The sequence below is a fragment of the Echiichthys vipera genome (assembly GCF_963691815.1).
Source record: "Echiichthys vipera genome assembly, chromosome: 14".
NCBI lineage: Eukaryota > Metazoa > Chordata > Actinopteri > Perciformes > Trachinidae > Echiichthys > Echiichthys vipera.
The window spans coordinates 11,692,284-11,710,553 of NC_139839.1; the positions used below are offsets into that span (position 1 = coordinate 11,692,284).

At 41.7% G+C, this 18,270-nt stretch overlaps 1 protein-coding gene across 4 annotated transcripts; it reads right to left on the reverse strand.

The window, feature by feature from the left end:
• Positions 1-1,197: 1,197 nt before the first annotated feature.
• Positions 1,198-18,270, reverse strand: tcerg1b (transcription elongation regulator 1b (CA150); the record flags this gene model as incomplete). 4 transcript variants are annotated; one of them, XM_083927541.1, is made up of 21 exons in its annotated part: positions 1,198-1,910; positions 3,351-3,451; positions 4,241-4,324; positions 4,807-4,986; positions 5,207-5,389; positions 6,457-6,621; positions 6,750-6,900; positions 7,202-7,320; positions 7,456-7,545; positions 7,659-7,794; positions 8,685-8,766; positions 8,929-9,089; positions 9,364-9,452; positions 10,247-10,353; positions 11,177-11,377; positions 12,468-12,527; positions 13,608-13,835; positions 13,936-14,221; positions 14,534-14,686; positions 16,419-16,650; positions 18,188-18,270. In XM_083927541.1, 21 exons carry the CDS (start codon positions 18,232-18,234, stop codon positions 1,709-1,711), a joined length of 3,057 nt encoding a protein of 1,018 aa, XP_083783667.1. In that variant the 3' UTR covers positions 1,198-1,708. The 4 variants fall into 4 exon arrangements, with proteins under 4 accessions (XP_083783667.1, XP_083783665.1, XP_083783668.1 ...); XM_083927539.1 differs by having other exon boundaries at positions 4,792-4,986; positions 18,188-18,234; XM_083927542.1 differs by lacking the exon at positions 12,468-12,527 and having other exon boundaries at positions 18,188-18,234.

Here is an 18,270-nt window from a genome sequence, read left to right on the forward strand (position 1 = left end):
AATAATACACCCACAGGGCGTTTCGAGGGGTACGGAATGAAAGTATTGTTTTTCCATAAAAAAAATACATATTTAGTCTGAATTAATGTTTAAATTATTTTTTTACGGGTTTGACAATGACTTTCTGTCACGTTCTGTTTACATTGTAGCAGCCATTAGCAGCCGGCATCGCTAGTCGCCAGGGTTGTCTGTTGTTGGGTGCAGCTACTGTAGACTGGCACTGGGTGAAATGGAGTTTGCCAGTCCTGCAGCTGCTTATTTGTCCCAGCAGCTGAGAGACCGGAGACTAAACTAGAGTCAATATAGGCCAAGCATTCACTCGATGGACTGAGATAAAGGAGTTCAATGGAATCAATATGCACGCCAAAATGGCTACCTTTCTCCTTGGTCGGTAAGCTAACTTTCATGTTTACTTAACTGTAACGGCTAACAGTAACTGTCAGTCAAACTCCTCTGCAATACTTGTTTTTATGGAGCGATTTGCCAAAGGGGACGGGTTCATGGGTTCAAACAGACTCCAGTCTCCTGTAGGATACTGGGTCGGGTCTGACCAACCTGACAACCCGACTGCTTTTAATTATTTTTTGTTGTTGCGTCCACAATTTTGAGACACTAGATGGCGTTCTTCTGCTCATTCTCCATATTCACCCCATGTTATTAAATCATAACATTAAAGATGTCCTTCTGTGTGGCGTTTGCATGTTCTTCCCATAGTCCAAAGACATGCAAGTGTTAGGTTAATTACTCTAAAATTGCCCGTAGGTATGAATGTGAGTCAGTCTCTGTTTGTCTTGATGTGCCCTGTGAAAGACTGTCCCGGGTGTTCCCCGCTTCACAGCCAATGTCAGCTCCAGCCCCCCGCGACCTCGTTAGGAACAAGCAGTTAAAGATGGAGAACAAAGTATGGATATTTTTTGTTTTGACTCTCCTGTAAAGTCGTCCAAATGTCACGTACACCCCTCTGGTTTCAATGAGACACTTGTACAGCCACATAATTTAAACCTGAAGCAGTCACACTCATTGTTTGATGTTAGGGTCATTTTGTCCATATAGATTAGAGCCTCCTTCAGTAACATTTACACAACAGTGTTAATTGGATGGCGTGTTAATTTAGAAAAACAATCCACAGGACGACATATTGAAAAACAGTGGAAGTTGCCTTTATTTCATTGAACAGAGAAACAACTTCGATATCGGAGTAAACCACTGAGCAGAAACTAACATTCACACTGAGCCTCTGAAACAATGACTGGCAAAGTGGAGCAGTAAGGCTTAAGGACGCCTCAGACACATGCACACACACGCACGCACACACACGCACGCACACACACACACACACACACACTCACACCCACTCATCTTCATTTACATCAGCTATCTTACACCACTGTGGCTGCTCGGGGCAGCAGCCTTATCACTATCCCTCTCCCTCTAATGTGGTCAGTCAGAGGTGAGGGCTCAAGGGTCACCTTGAGATCGGGTGACCTCTGTTAAACCCCCTGTTAAATGCAGGGCTATTTCAGGGCTAGGAAGCGACATAACATAGAGACCATAACCAGTCATCTCTATGATACATCTCTAAGCAAAGGGAGCCCCAGCAATAACACTGCCAGGCCAGCTGTGGGCCTGGAGGGCGGGGTTCAGGGGGGGTTCGGGGGGAGATCATGCTCTGGGAGGGCAAGGACGATTAGGAACCGGGTGTGATTGGTCACTTGGTAGAGCGCCGGGTGGGCTCAGAGGCGGTGGGGGGAGGCGGCGGGCCACGACGGTCTAGGTCTTCAATGTAGAACATGATGAGCTTCCGGCGCTCCTCGGGGACACACTCCAAAACGAGGTAACGTTTGTCGTTCTGAAGGATCTTCTCCACATCCTTCAGATGCTGCTCTGACTCCTGGATCAGCTTTCTCGACCTGATGGAGGAGAGGAGGTCAGTAGGTAGGACAGGAAGAGGATGGTGATACTATGAACAGTATCCTCTCTTAAGATTCAAGTACAGCCGCTGTTCAGACTTTGGTTCCCAACTCTTCATTAGATACTATATTCTTTAAGTCTTTAAGTCAAATGTTTTGCTTGGTCAGGGGTGAAAAAAGACGATCTTTAAGGGCTGTGTGTAGATGGAAAAGCCTAGATTTACAAAAAAAATTATTAGATGGAAATAGATATTTTTATATTATTTATTAATAATATAAAATGTTGAGAGTCGCTTCCCGACCACCTACTGTATACTAACTTTAACCATTACAGTTTACCATCTAACCATCTCACACGACGAGACACGACCGTCTGTAAGTGTCAGCGTGTTTATCACCATCACATCATGTGTCTAACATGATTGCAGCTTGTCTCAACCCAAATGATACTTTGAATTCTTCAATAATTTAACCAAGTTATCAAGCTCAAAGACGGAAAATAAGGACACATTTCATAGATACATTTAAAGTCTCTCAAGTCTCACTGTCTGCTTAATATAGTGGAAAATTGAACTGAACTGAAAGTGCATCTGAAGTAATGGGAAAATAATGGACTATGACAAGTGGAGTTGCTGATAAACACTTTTATCGTATGAATCGTTAAGATTTCTGGAATGTAATTTTATCAGGTTATGAACACTGCTGTTTAAAAAGCTGGATTTGCCTGTTACAAAAGCTTTATTGGGTTCAGTCAGCTGGCTGAGAGGACTGCAATGGTTCAGACTGACAAGTGAGAGCGCAGAAAGAGACAAAAATCGCCCTGAGAAACATTTAAATTAGAATATAAGGAATCGGCAGTCTTTGGTAAAAGACACAGGACGCTTAGCAAGAAAATGTGTGCAGATTTAAGTATGAACAGTTCCCTGTTTCAGTGTCAAGTGCACAATAAAACCTATAACAAGTTGGATTTAAGAGGTGTGTCGCTTTAGCAAAGCTCTTCTTTAAACAGATAGAAATAGAAGTAGATATAGTATGTAGCAAGTGTAATATATTTATCATAACTTCATGCCAACAAAAGTAATTACTCCTCTCCATTCTCCCTCTTTTCCCCATGTTTTTTATACACCTTTTAATTGTCTCGAGTGTCCTTAAATAGTTTTTTATATTGCTGTTTTGAATGTACTTATATTAGTAATAGTACTTCTGTTCTATTTTATTCTAGTTTATGGTTGAACACATGATGGACTGACAAACCCCAGCTGAAACGTATTTAATGTAATCACCAACAGAAAACAGCTTCCCAAAATATTTAGAGCCATCGAGGAAATGTTTTAACAATTTAATCCTCCCTTTTTAAATCATGTGCAACAAAACAATTTGTAACATTTTGAATTGCTATTCCGCTTGTTTTGATTAGTATGTAAGAGTGAGTGTTTGCACCTGTATGTGATGAACTTTGTCTCCTTCAGCAGGGTCCTGAAGTCAGCTTTGGCTGTGATGTACTTGTCTTTGATGTAATCTTCAAACTCCCGCTGTCTCTTCTACAAACACACAGATCAACACACCAGACACCAAAACTCAGATTAAATGGACAAAACTGTTGCAGATGAATTAAACTCACACCAAATCACCTTTTACAGCTCATGTTGGCTGACGAGTTCCTAGTATTGGTCTTTCTTGACTGATATTTAACAGAAGAAGATTGGGATTCTTGCAATATATAAGTTTTCATTTCACTTTTTTATTTGTGCTAAATAAACAAAATTACACAAATACATACATAAATGCAAAGGTGGGACAGAAAAAAAACCAAGAGGGCTTGTAAAAGATCCCCACCTAACGTTTAGATTAAAAACATTAATAAAAACATAACTACAGAAGCAAGATACGGATAGATTAAACCTTTATAAAACATCTAAAAGATGGAAAAATAAGGTACTTTTACAAACAAAAGACAATTTACAGACAGTATGTTTACACACTGTCATAAGCTTTTGAGAGAAGATATTTTAAGATTTTGTTAAAAGTGATTAGAGGCGACCGTCTGCGGGGTGATACAGGAGAACTTCTCCAAATGACTGGACTATGAAGTAGGTCTACAGATCTGGTCTGATAACAGAGGCCCTGAGACCTAGTTGAAAACAAACCACTGACAGAGGCAGGAAGTAGATTGTTAAGACACCGGAATACAAAAATCCCAATCTAAAGTGTATTGACATCATATGTAACCTTAACCCGTCACTAGAGTCTCAAAGCTCCAGGGAAATGATGTCAGAGAGTGACTAATCTTTTATTTTATAATAATACAGGCAAAATAACTTAAGTCTTACTCTGTCACTGGAGGAGAACTTAATACAGCGAGGGTCCTCCTTGATCACCTTCTTCACCTCCTTCCATGTGGTTGTCAAGGTGATCTACAACACAAACAAATCTGTCAATAACCTAATAAACGAAGTCAATCAAAACAACAGGACATGAAAATTGACAGAGTTATATGTTCCTTCTAGCCATACTGGTTATATGTGGCTGTGTGTGCACTCAAATTAAAGAAATCGCTCGTACACAGCAGGGCTCCAATTATCCACATTAAATGTTGGCGCTCACAGTCCAGATGGCGTCGTGCAACATCAACATTTGTCTGATGAAGAGCGGTTGAGCTCGAAACATCACCTAGGTGCAATAAATGTGAATAATTGGAGCCCTGCAGTGTGCAAGCTGTATATTTCATGATTTGCTCATTTTTGGCCCAGCAGCCTCTTTGGTTTGGATGTGTGTGTGTGTGTGTGTGTGTGTGTGTGTGTGTGTGTGTGTGTGTGTGTGTGTGTGTGTGTGTGTGTGTGTGTGTGTGTGTGTGTGTGTGTGTTCTCCTGTTGTTGTTCACCTTTTTACTTCTCACCATGCTGGTCTCATCCAGTAGCTGCCGGAAATGTTCTTTCTTCTTCTTGGCCAGTGCTTCTACGTGTTCGTTAAACAGCTTCTCCTTCTCCTCTCTTTCTAGAAGTGATGCCGATTCCCAGCGATGGTCCTTCCGCAGGTTACGGCGTGTGTCTGACCACGTTGCATCTGAAGACCGTACCTGAGGAAAGAATGAACAAAAAACACTAGCTGGTTATTAAACATCCTATATGGGTTTGCCTTCATTCAATCAATTTTTATTTCCTTTCTGAAAACCTGCGTGAAAATGACAGGTGATGACAAATAGAATAGGATTTAATGAAAATTCAAATATGATTCATTTGTTTTATCACATTACAGCAAGTCTGAAGGGGATATAAAGAAGCTTCAGAGCATCTCACCATATCAGACATGAGGGCTTTGAAATGCTGGATGGCCTCCTCCCTTTTGTGCTGCTCCCTCTCTCGGTCGATCTCTTTGGTCTGTTCTGATCGGGCTTTCTGCACCTCCCGCTCCCTTTCTCTGAGACTGGCCTCGATACGAGCCTGCCGCTCCAACTCTCGCTCCTTATCGATGTCCATGCTCTGTGGAGGATGACACATGTTGACAATAAGGACTATGCTTGAAAATAGAACAGTAAAATTTGGAGAAGGTTGCCCAAGCGACCGGATCAATCAGTGTTGGTTTTGAGGCAGCTCGAAATGTGACGCAACTAGCGACTGTTCGGTAGCTTCCGCGGATGAGATGAGCGCAGCTATCGAGCAAGACGTTCGCTAACGCTTTTTTTTCTTTCTCTTGGATCCTTCTGTTGGAATGTGGACCTGAAATTGTGCCTTTTATCTGTAAATTCACGTTACACAAACGGCAAACTAACGCTCTGTTAGTAGGTCATACGCATGGTTGATCTAATCGGTTGATTTTGATTGTCTATCACCAACATAGGTGGTGAGATGATTTATTTACAGATGATTTATCCAATCAGCAACCAGTATTTCCGCCTCTTCCCAAAAGATCTCTAACAGAGAGTTCCCAGATGCATATGCAGAGCAAATGTGAATTATACGAATCAATCAATCTGGCAGAGTGAGGTTACGGGAACACAGGCAATTCTTGGCAGTTTGACAGAGGATACAGTCCATTTCTGCAGTCGACATCGGAAAACCGTTGACTCTTTTTTACTTGTCTGGAATTTATTGCCTCCGTGGCAATAAAACGCGCTACACGAACCGTAGAAACTAGGCTTGATGAACACTTATAGAGGTGACTGACTCAAACAGGCGCACTACAAATGGACTGGAAAAAACTTGATTGCCTTGCAACAATAAAGCATAATGCAACACTCTGAAGGACACTCTTCCCATTCAAAACTAATATCGGTTGTTGTCTGGTCCTTGAATATAATACAACAATGCTTTCTGAAATGTAATTTCAAAAAGGAACATTTAGAGGTTTGTCTTGCCTGTGCGGCCATGTTTTTTTCCTCGTATGCATTTGCTGGGCATCGTTACCACAACATTACCTGTACCCTGGGGTTATTATGAGTTCCTGAATGATCCCATTGATTGCGACGGCAATTTGATTAAATCAATTTAAACGGAAATGCATTACACAAACACAAACCATCATCTTCCATACAGAGAAGTGCTCCTACCTTGGCTTGTTTTTCCATGTACTGTTTGAACAGCTCTTCTCTGAGTGCGGAGCTCTCCACACCCTTGTATCGTGGGTCAGTCTCTAGCCTCTCTTTCACTTTGCTCCATCGCTGGCCTCCCTCTATGTGCTGCTCACTTAGGAGATCAAAGAAGTCCAGCTTCACCTGGGAACAAACACACACACCAAAATTAAAAATCTACCCAAAAACAAATCCAGATTCACCTAAAAATCACCACAGTCTTGTTCTAGAGCGATATCATATATTGGTATTTAAATGAGTGTGTGTGATACCTTCTCTCCTCTGGACTTGGAGTCCTCTTTCTCTCTCTTCCTCAGAGCGGTGATGAATTCAATGAAGATGGCCTCTCTGTCCTTCATCTTCTCTATGGTCTTAAATCGCGGGTCTCTGCCGTGTTTCACTGCAAATTCACTAAATGTTGTTCTGTAAGGATTGAAAAAAAGAAAAAGCACTGCAGTTTCAACCTTGAAAACGGGACATGTTACTAACATAAAATTATCCTTCACCACAATTACTTACTGTGAAATACTTATAATATATTATGATATTGCAAGTAAAGGATTTTAAATAACACATCAGTTTCTCTTGTGCTCATAAACAAAACAGAAAAGTCCTGCTCTGGCAGAATAATAACATTGTTAGAAGAATAAAGTAACTAATAAATATTAATATTACCTTTTAAAACAAAAACTACCAGTAGACTAAAACTGGCCTGTCCCTTTACCGTGGTGTGAACTTTGCCTCCTCCATCATCTTCCTGAACTCGTCTTTGGCCTGCATCAGCTTGTTCTTCTTCTCCTTCCGCTCCTCCTCCGCTCGCGTCTTCACATACTGATCAAACACCTGAAATGGACGTAATCACAAAACTATGACTTAAAGATTTTCTTTTAAAAGGCCAGTACATGACACAATACTGTGAAAATGAGTAACAGTGAGGGGAGAGAGAGGAAACATGTGAGAAAGGGAGAGAAAATGTACCTGTTTCCTCTCTTTTGGGTTGAGCAGAAGGTAACGCGGGTCAAACACAATCTTATGAAGCTCTTTGTCCCAAGTCGAGAATGCCGACACCTACAGGTAAGACATACAACGCAGGCATTAGACACTCCAGTATTAACTTGAATGTATTAAACTCACCACAAAACTCACAAAACGTTATTTGAAACTTCATAAAGTTGTGTTACCCCTCTCTCTAGCAGCATTTCTCTGAACTGGGTCATCCGGGCTTCTAGCGGCACTATGGCTCGTTCTCTGGCAGCTCTGAGCTCTGCCTCCATTGCTGCTTCCTTCTCAGTGTCTGCCTCCTTCACCTCCTCCTTCCTGTGAGGGTGAAACCACAAAGGTCAGGAGAGGTGGAGAGAATTAATGAATATGAATGACAGAAGACGGCTGGAGGAGAAAACAAGGAGGCGAGGGACAACTGGACATACTCTCATTCTCATTTCAAAAGCATGTTTGATGCTCTCATATCTCCATAATAACAAAACTTTCACAAACGTTAGACTGGAAACCTAATTTGGGCCACACACTAAAGAAAATGACACCACACAAAACTAGCAGTTAGCCTGACCAGCTGTGAGATGTCGTTGTTTGTAACGCTAGATATACTTTATCAAAGATACCAGAAGAACAACACAATGCATAAAATAAGCAGAGAAGATGGGACAGATGTGTTTAACTAGAGATCTTAAAACGTTAAGGTTTCTGAAAATGACAACTAGTGCATTTGTTGCTAGTGCACAGTCACAGTGATTCGGTCTATAGCATTGAGGCAATTCTTACCTTTCTGCATTTTTAGACTTTTCTTTTGTAATCTTAAAATGCTCATAATAATCACTCCACCAGGTGATTAAACAATATTTAATTGTTATATATTTCTGATCAAAGTCTGACCAATCATTTTATTTGGTCCGGCCTGTCATCCGTCGCTCTGTTTCACTTGCGCTGCTAATGCTGCGTTCGAGTGTCATGGGAAGTCCGAAGTTTTGGACCTCCAACTAGGCAAAGTGCACTGGAATGCCTTTCAAAGTGGAACCTCCTAGGAGCTTCGGACTTCCCATTGCACATGAACGCAGCATTGCTCTCAGTGCATGTGTGGGGGAGCATCAGAGGTCAGGCAAGGGAAGAGGGCTGGACTTTGGAGGGAAACGCAGTGAGACATGCAAGAACGGTAAGAAATGTTTAAATAAGGGAAGACACTCATGACTTACTTTCTCTTTTTAGCTTTGGTTGGCTCCTCATCCTGATTCTCTTCAGGAGAAACGGCTAATTCTGGCTCCTCTTTACTGACAGCTGTGAATGAACAGACACAAAAATACTTATAATACTATACAAACTGCATCACACAGCATTTAAGACGACAGCAGCACTATCCTTGTACGTGCCCCTGTTTTGTGACATGTAAGTACTGTGTTTATTATCACTGACTGCATGTGAACATGTGTTTGTCCCCACTTGTCTTCTTGCTGTCCTCCAGGCCTCTCTTGTGCGGCGGCTCCTGGATGTGCTTGTCGACATCAGCTCGACCAACCAGCTCCTCGGGCCGGTCCCACATGGACAGCCGCGTTGTTGGATTGTAGAAGAACACGCGATCATCCCCCGTCCATACGACACACCTGAAATGTTTTAAGAGATGCATCAAGTTTATTAAGGTTAAAGTGCACCTTGGCTAAGAAGAATTAATTTTTTTTTTTTAAAAAGCACTTATATGAAGCACTCTAGAGATCGGCTTATTGAAAGCTACCGCACCTAATAACTTGCTCTTCTGTTTTGTACCCTAATTGTTGAATGTACCCTTTGGAAATCGCTTTGGACAAAAGTGTCAGCTAAATGAAATGTAATATAAAGTGGAGCGGAGAGATTGCGTGGGATGTAATGAGGTGTGCGTACCACGGTGTGCCAGGGATAGGGTTGGTGGCTACAGGTCTGGCTTTCTGAGCTGCTTTTTCCTCCTCCGTCATCTCTTCTTCTTTAGGCTCCTTGAAAAAGAAAGCGAGACATATCAGTTATCTCTGTTACTATTATTTATTATATGTATATTCATACTGTTCAATTATATCTGATCTATATTCTGGGTTACTAGTCAAATTCAAGCAGTTTTTAAGTTCTTCCAGCCCCCTAGAGTAGTGGTAAATTACATACAGGGTGTCCCAAAAAATGTATACACACTTAATAAAGTTAATAAATATGAATATATATATTTTTTGTTATGGGGATACCCAAAAGACAAAGTCTGTACTATGAACAACAACAGCAACAGTCGCTGAATTGAGAGCAGCCACCGAATGTGAATGCAGGAAAAATACCAAGGGAATTGTTCTGCGATGTGTGTGATTCCACTGATACGCGTTGTCAGCAGTGTCTGGACCAGAACAGACATCCGTTTGAGAACAGGCGGTGACAAAACAATAAAATGATGTTTGTAAATTCTAGTACATTTTGAAAATTAAAAGAATTTTAATAAACACCTGCTTAACACTTATGTGTATATATGCTGTATATAATTAGTGTATATGATTATAAACACAGCATGTACAGTACACTGAGTAGTGCACCTTTTCATCACATTAAAGCAGATGTTACTGTGCTATGAACAAACAAAAGGAAAAAGCAACAAGTAGACATCAAATATGACCTAAATTTCAAGCACTGTATTCAAAAACCAAGCAGTATAGTTTACGTTGTGCTGTGGATACAATTTCTTGCATTCTGAGATTTAGTCGGAGTGAGTGTTTCCTTGTTGTTCAACCGGGTAATTCCACTCCCAACATACCTCCTTCTCATTGTTAGTGTTTTCTGCTTTGTTCTCCTCGTCCTCCATCTCCATCGCCTCAGCCTCCTCCTGGGCCAGACGCTCCTTGATCCTTTCTGCTTCTTTTTCTGAAGATAGCGAGGAGAAAAGGACAGGCACACACACACACACACAGTCTGTGAGGTGACTGAAATTGTTGTAGTGTAGCTTAACAAATGCAGCTCTTCATCAATTCTGCAAGAGTTTCATGGTTTAGTAAACAGGCTTATGAGTCATACCTGCTGCAAGGGACACAGCAGCTGTGTTTACATAAACTTATTTTAATGCGCATTTTGAAGATTTGCATTAGAAAAACTGAAAGGATTCAAAGCATTCAAAATGTGAATTCGCCTTTTTTGAAATGGGGTTGGCGTGCTTAATGGTATATTTAAAAGACACCTTTGCCAAGTTGGTACTGACGTATTAAACATTAAACCAGCTGTTTCCACTCTGTGTCTTCCTGGATATTCTCATAATTCGTCTCTTGTTTTGTTTCCGGTTTGCAACCTAAACTTCTCCTGCTCTGTTTACTTGCGGATTACAGCCATGCATAGCCTATAGCACAAACTTCTAAAGAAAATGCAGCCTAGTTTACTCGCTCCAAACCAGTTGATGGAAACACACCCAATTCGAATTTCTGTTTTTACATTTCAGAGGTTTGTGTAAAAAACACTTGGCAGAATGGAAACACAGATAGCGACGTGTAATGTGTGATCAGGGTTTTTGTAAGTTTGGCTGTGCAGCTTTTCTGACAATTAACAGTGATGTTGGTGAGCAGAAAATTTAAAGTGGGTGAAGCTTTTGAGATTGGTGATACTGGAGACCAGCCCAAGGATAGAATCTATTATCCATCAAATCCATTTATGTCCCAACCAACCACTATATGTGCGCACACTAGTCAGCAGTGCCTACCTTTCTCCACCAGGGCCGGTGGTTTCTCCCAGGTGGACTCCAGTGTTCGGTTGTTGTAGTAGTAAGTTTTGCCATCAGCTGTTTTGTACTCTGACCACTCGGGGAGATGCAATGATCCGGCCATGGAGGCAGGAGCTGCTGAGAGAGCCAGCTGTGGGTGCATCATGGAAACTAAAGGTGGGCCCATGCCAGGAAGCATACCTGTCATTGGTCAGAGAGGAAAGAGATAGATCGTTATTGGCTGAGACTCATATTTCTGCCTAAGCCACTAATAGAAGTTGTGGTGGACTATACTATAGAATCGCCATTACTTTATATGTCAATTTGTGAAATGTAAGGTTTCCCACTGAACCAGAGGTGAGACAGAGCTCCACAGGCAGAATAAAACAGATTTAGTGCAACTTCAAAAGGGGCTGTTCGTTTTCGTATGTGTCTGGTTATCTTGTGGAGTAGATTATGAGATGAGTGAGTGAATTAAAAAAAATCAATTTGTGGAAGAAACTGCTTAAGTCTAACAATGCCTTTAAGAAACATAACTGGTAACAACAAACATAGGCCACATACACAAACAAACAAAGCAGTGACCATACACACACATACATACATACATACATACATGCCACAAAAGAAGACAACCACATGAGCACATCATGTAGCTCTAACTACTATACTACTGAATCTCAACTAGGCAAAAACAGCTGGCCTCATGGGAACCAACAAAGGTGATCTCTGTCTCAACATGTTTACAACCACACACTTCAAAATGGCCCTAACAATCAACGACTTGGCCCAATCCAATGATTTAGTTGCTTGATATCAAGCGTCCTCTCATTTACCAGAAGGCAAACAAACAACTGGACAAAGCAGAAACAAAGTGCATTCACCATTTAGTAAGAGCTGAACACTAACGTTAACGCAGCAGGGATTATTTTTCAATGATGGAAACTAGAGATTAGCAAGTAAATATCTTTAACCAAATAAGCTGGTGATTAAATGTATGTGACGTCTGCCTTGCAGCTCTTTTTTTAATCCAGAGTAAAAACAGTAAACTGAACATGCTAAATCTGTAAGAATAATCACAATAATCTAAAGTCATGAATATTCAATCAGTTCTGCGTCTGTCTGTGGGAATGGAAACAATTTCCACTGTACACCGGATGGATCGTGTTCACAGCATTCACCACCATGCCACTGTTTGAGGGTTCCCATATATACCATATGACTCATGTAGACACCATTCACTACCATGCCATCTACTGTGGAACTGAGAGGCGAGCGGCTGGGTGTTTACCGTTGGGGCTGGGGCCTGCCTTTACACAGGGGGCACCTACTATCTGCATCATTGCTACACCTGCAAGAACAATGGACAAGCAAGCATCTGGTTGAACAAGGCAAGACACTAGACATGAGCTACCACTGTGTGTAAGTTTGTGTGTGTGGCCGCACACTTAGACAAAACACACGCCGAATTTTTGGGATTGTGTACGTTAAGAAGAAACAGTTGCTCAGTCTCTTTTGACGTTTATGTGCCTGTAATGTATTTAGAGATGTGAGGAATGAGCACAGTGTATATTAGGTCTCTAAACTAAGATTTATTTGGACAAAAGCACATATAAAATAGTGAATGCATAACGTTGGAACACCACAAATCTTAAAGTCAGTCAGTAAGCTCTCAGTCTGATATTTGTTAGTTTGAACAACAATCAGCCCTAATCTAAAACTAGCCCCATATGATTTTTGCCAGACACTTGTCCACAAAGAACACAATAAACTGAGAGAATTAACCAGAATGAGCTTCTTCGATCATGTTTTGCCAAAATGAGGGACAGAGAGAGAAAAAAAGAAGGAATCAGAGAAGACACAAAAGAGAAGAGAAGAATCATCAAAAACAAAACTTTGAAAGCAACGACACAGGTGCATTTACATGACCCTAAATTTAAATTGAAGCCACTGCACTAAAGACTTTTTGTGCGACCCTTAAACAAAATGTTGCCTGTCTTATCTGTTGTCGTAAAACCTTTACGCGGCATGTTACTTTCTACTAGATGTGTTACAATCTATTTTTTTTTGGCCCTGATTCGAGTTCTTTAATATTGTGCCCGATACGATAATTATATTTACATAGGAGCAGGAGATAGGCTTACGCAATGTTGATTAGAAATTTATCTGGCACTATGACATATCAGGTGTAGCCTACAAAATTTGTTCCACCCTATGTTTCAGGAGCATCCCGGCTAAAGACAGCTCTACCTTTAACGTATCACACTAAAACCGAAAGTTTGTCCTGGCGCCCGACCAATCAACCTGCAATAAAGCTTATTTCTGTATGCATTTACTGACTATTTAACTGGATTCCAATATATTCATACAGCAGTTTCTATTCGAGATAGCAGCTAGATATTGTAGCCTATTTCTTGCTTCAAGTTCTTACCTGGTAGAGGGATGTGCATCCCCGGCAATGGCACCCTGAAAGGAGGCACCATGACAGGGGGGAAGGCAGGCTGGCCCACATTGTGCGGCAGCGCTGCAGGCAGAAGTGGCATGGTCTGTACCGCCGTAACAGGCGACGGCATTGTGGAAACAGTTACCACAGTGACTGGAGATACACTAACAGTTGAGGACACAGTGGCAACAGAGGGTAGGTCTGCTACAACAGTGGCTTTTGGGCACAAAGAGAGAGAGAGAGAGAGAAAAAAAGTGAATTTCTATTTTTTGCTTTTGTGTGAGTGAGTAGGGTTGATCCAAGACTGTGTGCTTACCTGCTATGCTCACAGAGGGGGAGGGGGAGGAGGTGTTGGAGTCTGGACTGGAGGCGAGTGTGCGGGAGGGGGCCGTAGACAGGGCCTGAGTAGGGGAAGCTCCGGCTGCAGTGCTGGCAGTTGTGTTGACAATGGTTGAGCTGCCAGCTGCCGTCACCCCAACGTTGGGACCCGGCCCTGCAGGCCCCGTTACAAGAAGAGGGTTGAGTTCAGATTGCTGGATGATCTTCACACCCTCTGGTTTACTCCACGATGACTCTCTGGTCCTTGCGTTGTAGTAATATGCCTGTGGAAGGGATAAAAGGCAAAAATACATTGAACTTATTTCTTGGGATCCAACAGCAACTAAAATATAAAGTTTGGCAACACAATTATATGTATCATCTACCTCTGTAATCATTTAGCAAGATTCTTTATACATAGTGACACCAGTTTTGTTAATTATATTGTTATTCACTAACCAAGATTCCTCCCAACTTCACAATATTCTGTATAATATTTCACTATTAGATGGAAAGCTCCACATCAGACATGTCTCAGTAATACTGAGGCTTCTTCTTTACTTTTGGAGAACTTTGTAAAGAGATGTCTCGCTTACCTTTCCTTCTGGCGTCTTGTTCTCTACCCAGATCTCCTCTGCAGGGCTGAGTGTGGGGGCTCCAGATGTGGGAATGGGGGGCATCCCAGGAGGAAACAGCATCCCTGGGGGAGGCGGCAGGTTCCCCATGGGAGGGGGAAGGAACGGAGGTCTCTGCAGCGAAAGATAAGAGACAGAGAATTACATTTTCAGACTGTAAGGAACGACAAGGAAAGTAAATTGCCCAATCAGAGTTTTCCCTGGTGGCCAGACAGATAAGCAGTCAACTATTTATCCGACAGCCAACACTTGAATGCTCTGAATTCAAATTTGGAGGTTAATGCATATATATTGTATCATTCAATAGAGAATCAAACTGGATCCAAGAATCCACTTAGAAGAAGTCAAATAGATTATAAAATGGTTGTAGTCACACTCCTCCTTGATTCTGTCTTGTATCTTGTTCTAAGGGCTAATACAAAGCTTTCTTTGTGGTCAACTGTTTTGCAGACTGTTTGCCAGATGGCTGCAGCGCCATTGATTCATAGGAATTTTAAAAACTCTTAAAACGACGATAAAGGTCTTTAATTTTCACCTGCAAAAGACAGAATGTGAAAAATAAATCCTGGAAATGACATTGAAGGATGTATAAATCATTTATTTGTAAACTATGGTGGAAAATAAGTGTTCTCAATATTTTGTAATACTATAACCTTTGACAGAGGTCAAACGTTTGATGTAGGTCTTCACCAGGTTTGCACACACTTTAGCCGGTACTTTGGCCCATTCCTTCATGCAAATCTCCTCTAGAGCAAGATGTTTTGGGGCTGTCGCCAGGCAACATAGACTTTCAACTCACTCCATAGATTTTCTATGGGGTTGAGGTCTGGAGACTGGCAAGGCCACTCCAGGACTTTGAACTGCTTCTTACGGAGCCACCTCTTTGTCTGGGGTCATTGTCATGCTGGAAGACCAAGCCACGTTTTATCTTCAATGCTCCCATTGATGGAAAGAGGGTTTTGGCTCAAAATCTCATGATACATGGCCCCATTCATTCTTTCCATAACACGGATCAGTCGTCCTGTCCCCTTTGCAGAAAAACAGCCCCAAGGCATGAGGTTTCCACGCTCATGCTTCACAGTAGGTATGGTGTTCTTGGGATGCAACTCAGTATTTTGTTTGTACCCAAAAGTTCTCTTTTGGTTTCATCTGACCACATGACATTCTCCCAATCTGCTTCTGGATCATCCATGCTCTCTGGCAAACTTCAGAGAGGCCTGGACATGTACTGGCTTAAGCGGGATTTGATTCCCTGTTGGCGTATAGTGTGTTACTAATCGTAACCTTTGTTACTTTGGTCCCAGCTCTCTGCAGGTCATTCACCAGGTCCCTCGTGTAGTGCTAGGATTATTGCTCACCGTTCTCATTATCATTTTGACCCACCGGGATGAGATCTTGCGTGGAGCCCCAGATCGAGGGAGATTATCAATGGTCTTGTATGTCTTCCATTTTCTAATAATTGCTCCCACAGTTGATTTATTCACACCAAGCTGCTTGCCTTCCAGCCTTTTACAGGTCTACAATTTTGTTCCCGGTGTCCTTCGACAGCTCTTTGGTCTTGACCATGGTGGAGTTTGGAGTCTGACTGTTTGAGGGTGTGGACAGGTTTCTTTTATACAGATAACGAGTTCAAACAGGTGCCGTTTATACAGATAACGAGTGGAGGACAGAAGAGCTTCTTAAAGAAGTTACAGGTCTGTGAGAGCCAAGGAACTTGCCTGTTTGTAGGTGACCATATACTTATTTTCCACCATCATTTATAAATAAGTTATTTTAAAATCCTACAATGTAAATAAATGGTTTTAAGTGGCAGCTCTACTACACACTTAAAAAGGTAAACAGTCACCTGTAGATGGGGAGGTCCAATGGGTGGTGGCATGCCTCCTGGTGGTGGGATGGGCGGCATGTTGGGGTCAAAGGGTGGACGTGCAAATGGGGGTCGCGGCGGGGGTCCCCTCATCATCCCAAAAGGAGGCGGCGGTGGCCTAAGGAGTGGCGGTGGGCCTCGTAACACTGGGGTCTGGACAGGCGCGGGTGCAGGCGCGGGGCCGCGGAACCGCACTGCCTGCTGCACCATTCTAGCGCACAAAAACAATATCAAGTTATAACCAGTGCTCAACAGCAGTATTAACAAAAACCCTCTTGTTCATATTTTGTATTTTATTTTTTGTAATTCTGATTGTTTTATACCACTGCTACGGTGACCTTATTTCCCCTCTGGGATAAATAAAGTTATTTATCTATCTATCTATCTATCTATCTTTCTTCACTTTGATCAGCACTAAAATAACAATACTGCAGGCAATTCTTACTGCTTGAAATGAACAGTAACTGCAAGTTAGGCTGGGCAACATTTTAAAAAAGTACTAATCACACTAAATGTTTTCCATCTAAATATCACAATATCAGCTTCGATGAGGCACATTTCAAATGGTCATGGTTTTGAGAATAATAGCGTGAATGATGATTTCAGCTGCCACTTTCACATAATTTTTAAATTCTGGGAGAAAATCAGCGTATTTATTAACGTTACTGTACAGTGTAAGTAATGCCACCAAAATTGTGCTTCACACTATTAACATTTCATTGTCCTGCAACAATATCATATTATGCGGTGTAAGTTGGGCTCATTTAAAGGATTATTACACAAGCTTTGTAAATGTGTGCAAATATGACCCTTTCACATGCATGGTTTCTTAGAGATATGCTCCAGCTGATTTATGTTCAACATTAGCTTTAGAAATACTTGTGAATTACGTGATAATTCAGTTTATTTTTCCACATGTTCTTCAGGGTGATATCCTGTTGGCCGTATAAACTGTGTTAATCAAACACAAGTTAATCTTGTTTGTTACTGACGAGGCTGCAGGGTTCCTACACCTTTTCCAAAGTCAAATTCAAGCACTTTTCAAGCAATTCAAGGTGCATTTTCATGCTCTTTCAGCACTTTACAGCTGTGGTAAACTACATATTTGGATGCAAAACTCAGTATTTAGTATACTGATTATTTCACTTGTTCATCACATCAATTAGATGTTACTGTCCTGAAACAACAAACATGAGGTTTTGAGACAGCTTTCAACATTAACATTTCAAGCAGTTTTATGCACTTTATTAAAAATCCAAGCACCTTGAAAACCTTGAAAACACCACACTAAATCTCAAGTGTTTTAAGGATTTTCAGCACCCTGTAAAACCCTGTAGGCTCACAGAAAGCCCACTCCAATTCAAAACAGTGAAGGGACGGAGTTGCTTACTAATGGATGTTAGCACAGCTGAGCTAACTGGCTATTGTACATTAACACCTGAGCACAGACACACACTTAAAGACAGTGTCTGCACACACACTCAAAACTCAGTCTGATGAAAGAGGAAAGCATCTGTATGTGTTTAATCTGGCTGCCTGTGTTTACCGCGTGCAGACGAGCAGCTACACAGGCTAGTTAGCTCGAAGCTAGTTAGCTAGCATGGCTACATCCACAAGTAAACCCCGCTGTTTGTCGAAACCTCCAGACCGAAAACAACACTCGCCACCTTCGCATAAAACACCAGATTGTGCTCGACACCACGCTGAGCTTATATTCATTTTAAACACTTTAATTGTCATTATCTGACCTGTTGTCGCTGAACCCGATAGTCTCGCTCTCTGTCTGGTCCGCCATTACAGGAAAATGTAACCGCTCTCTTCCTGGAAACGC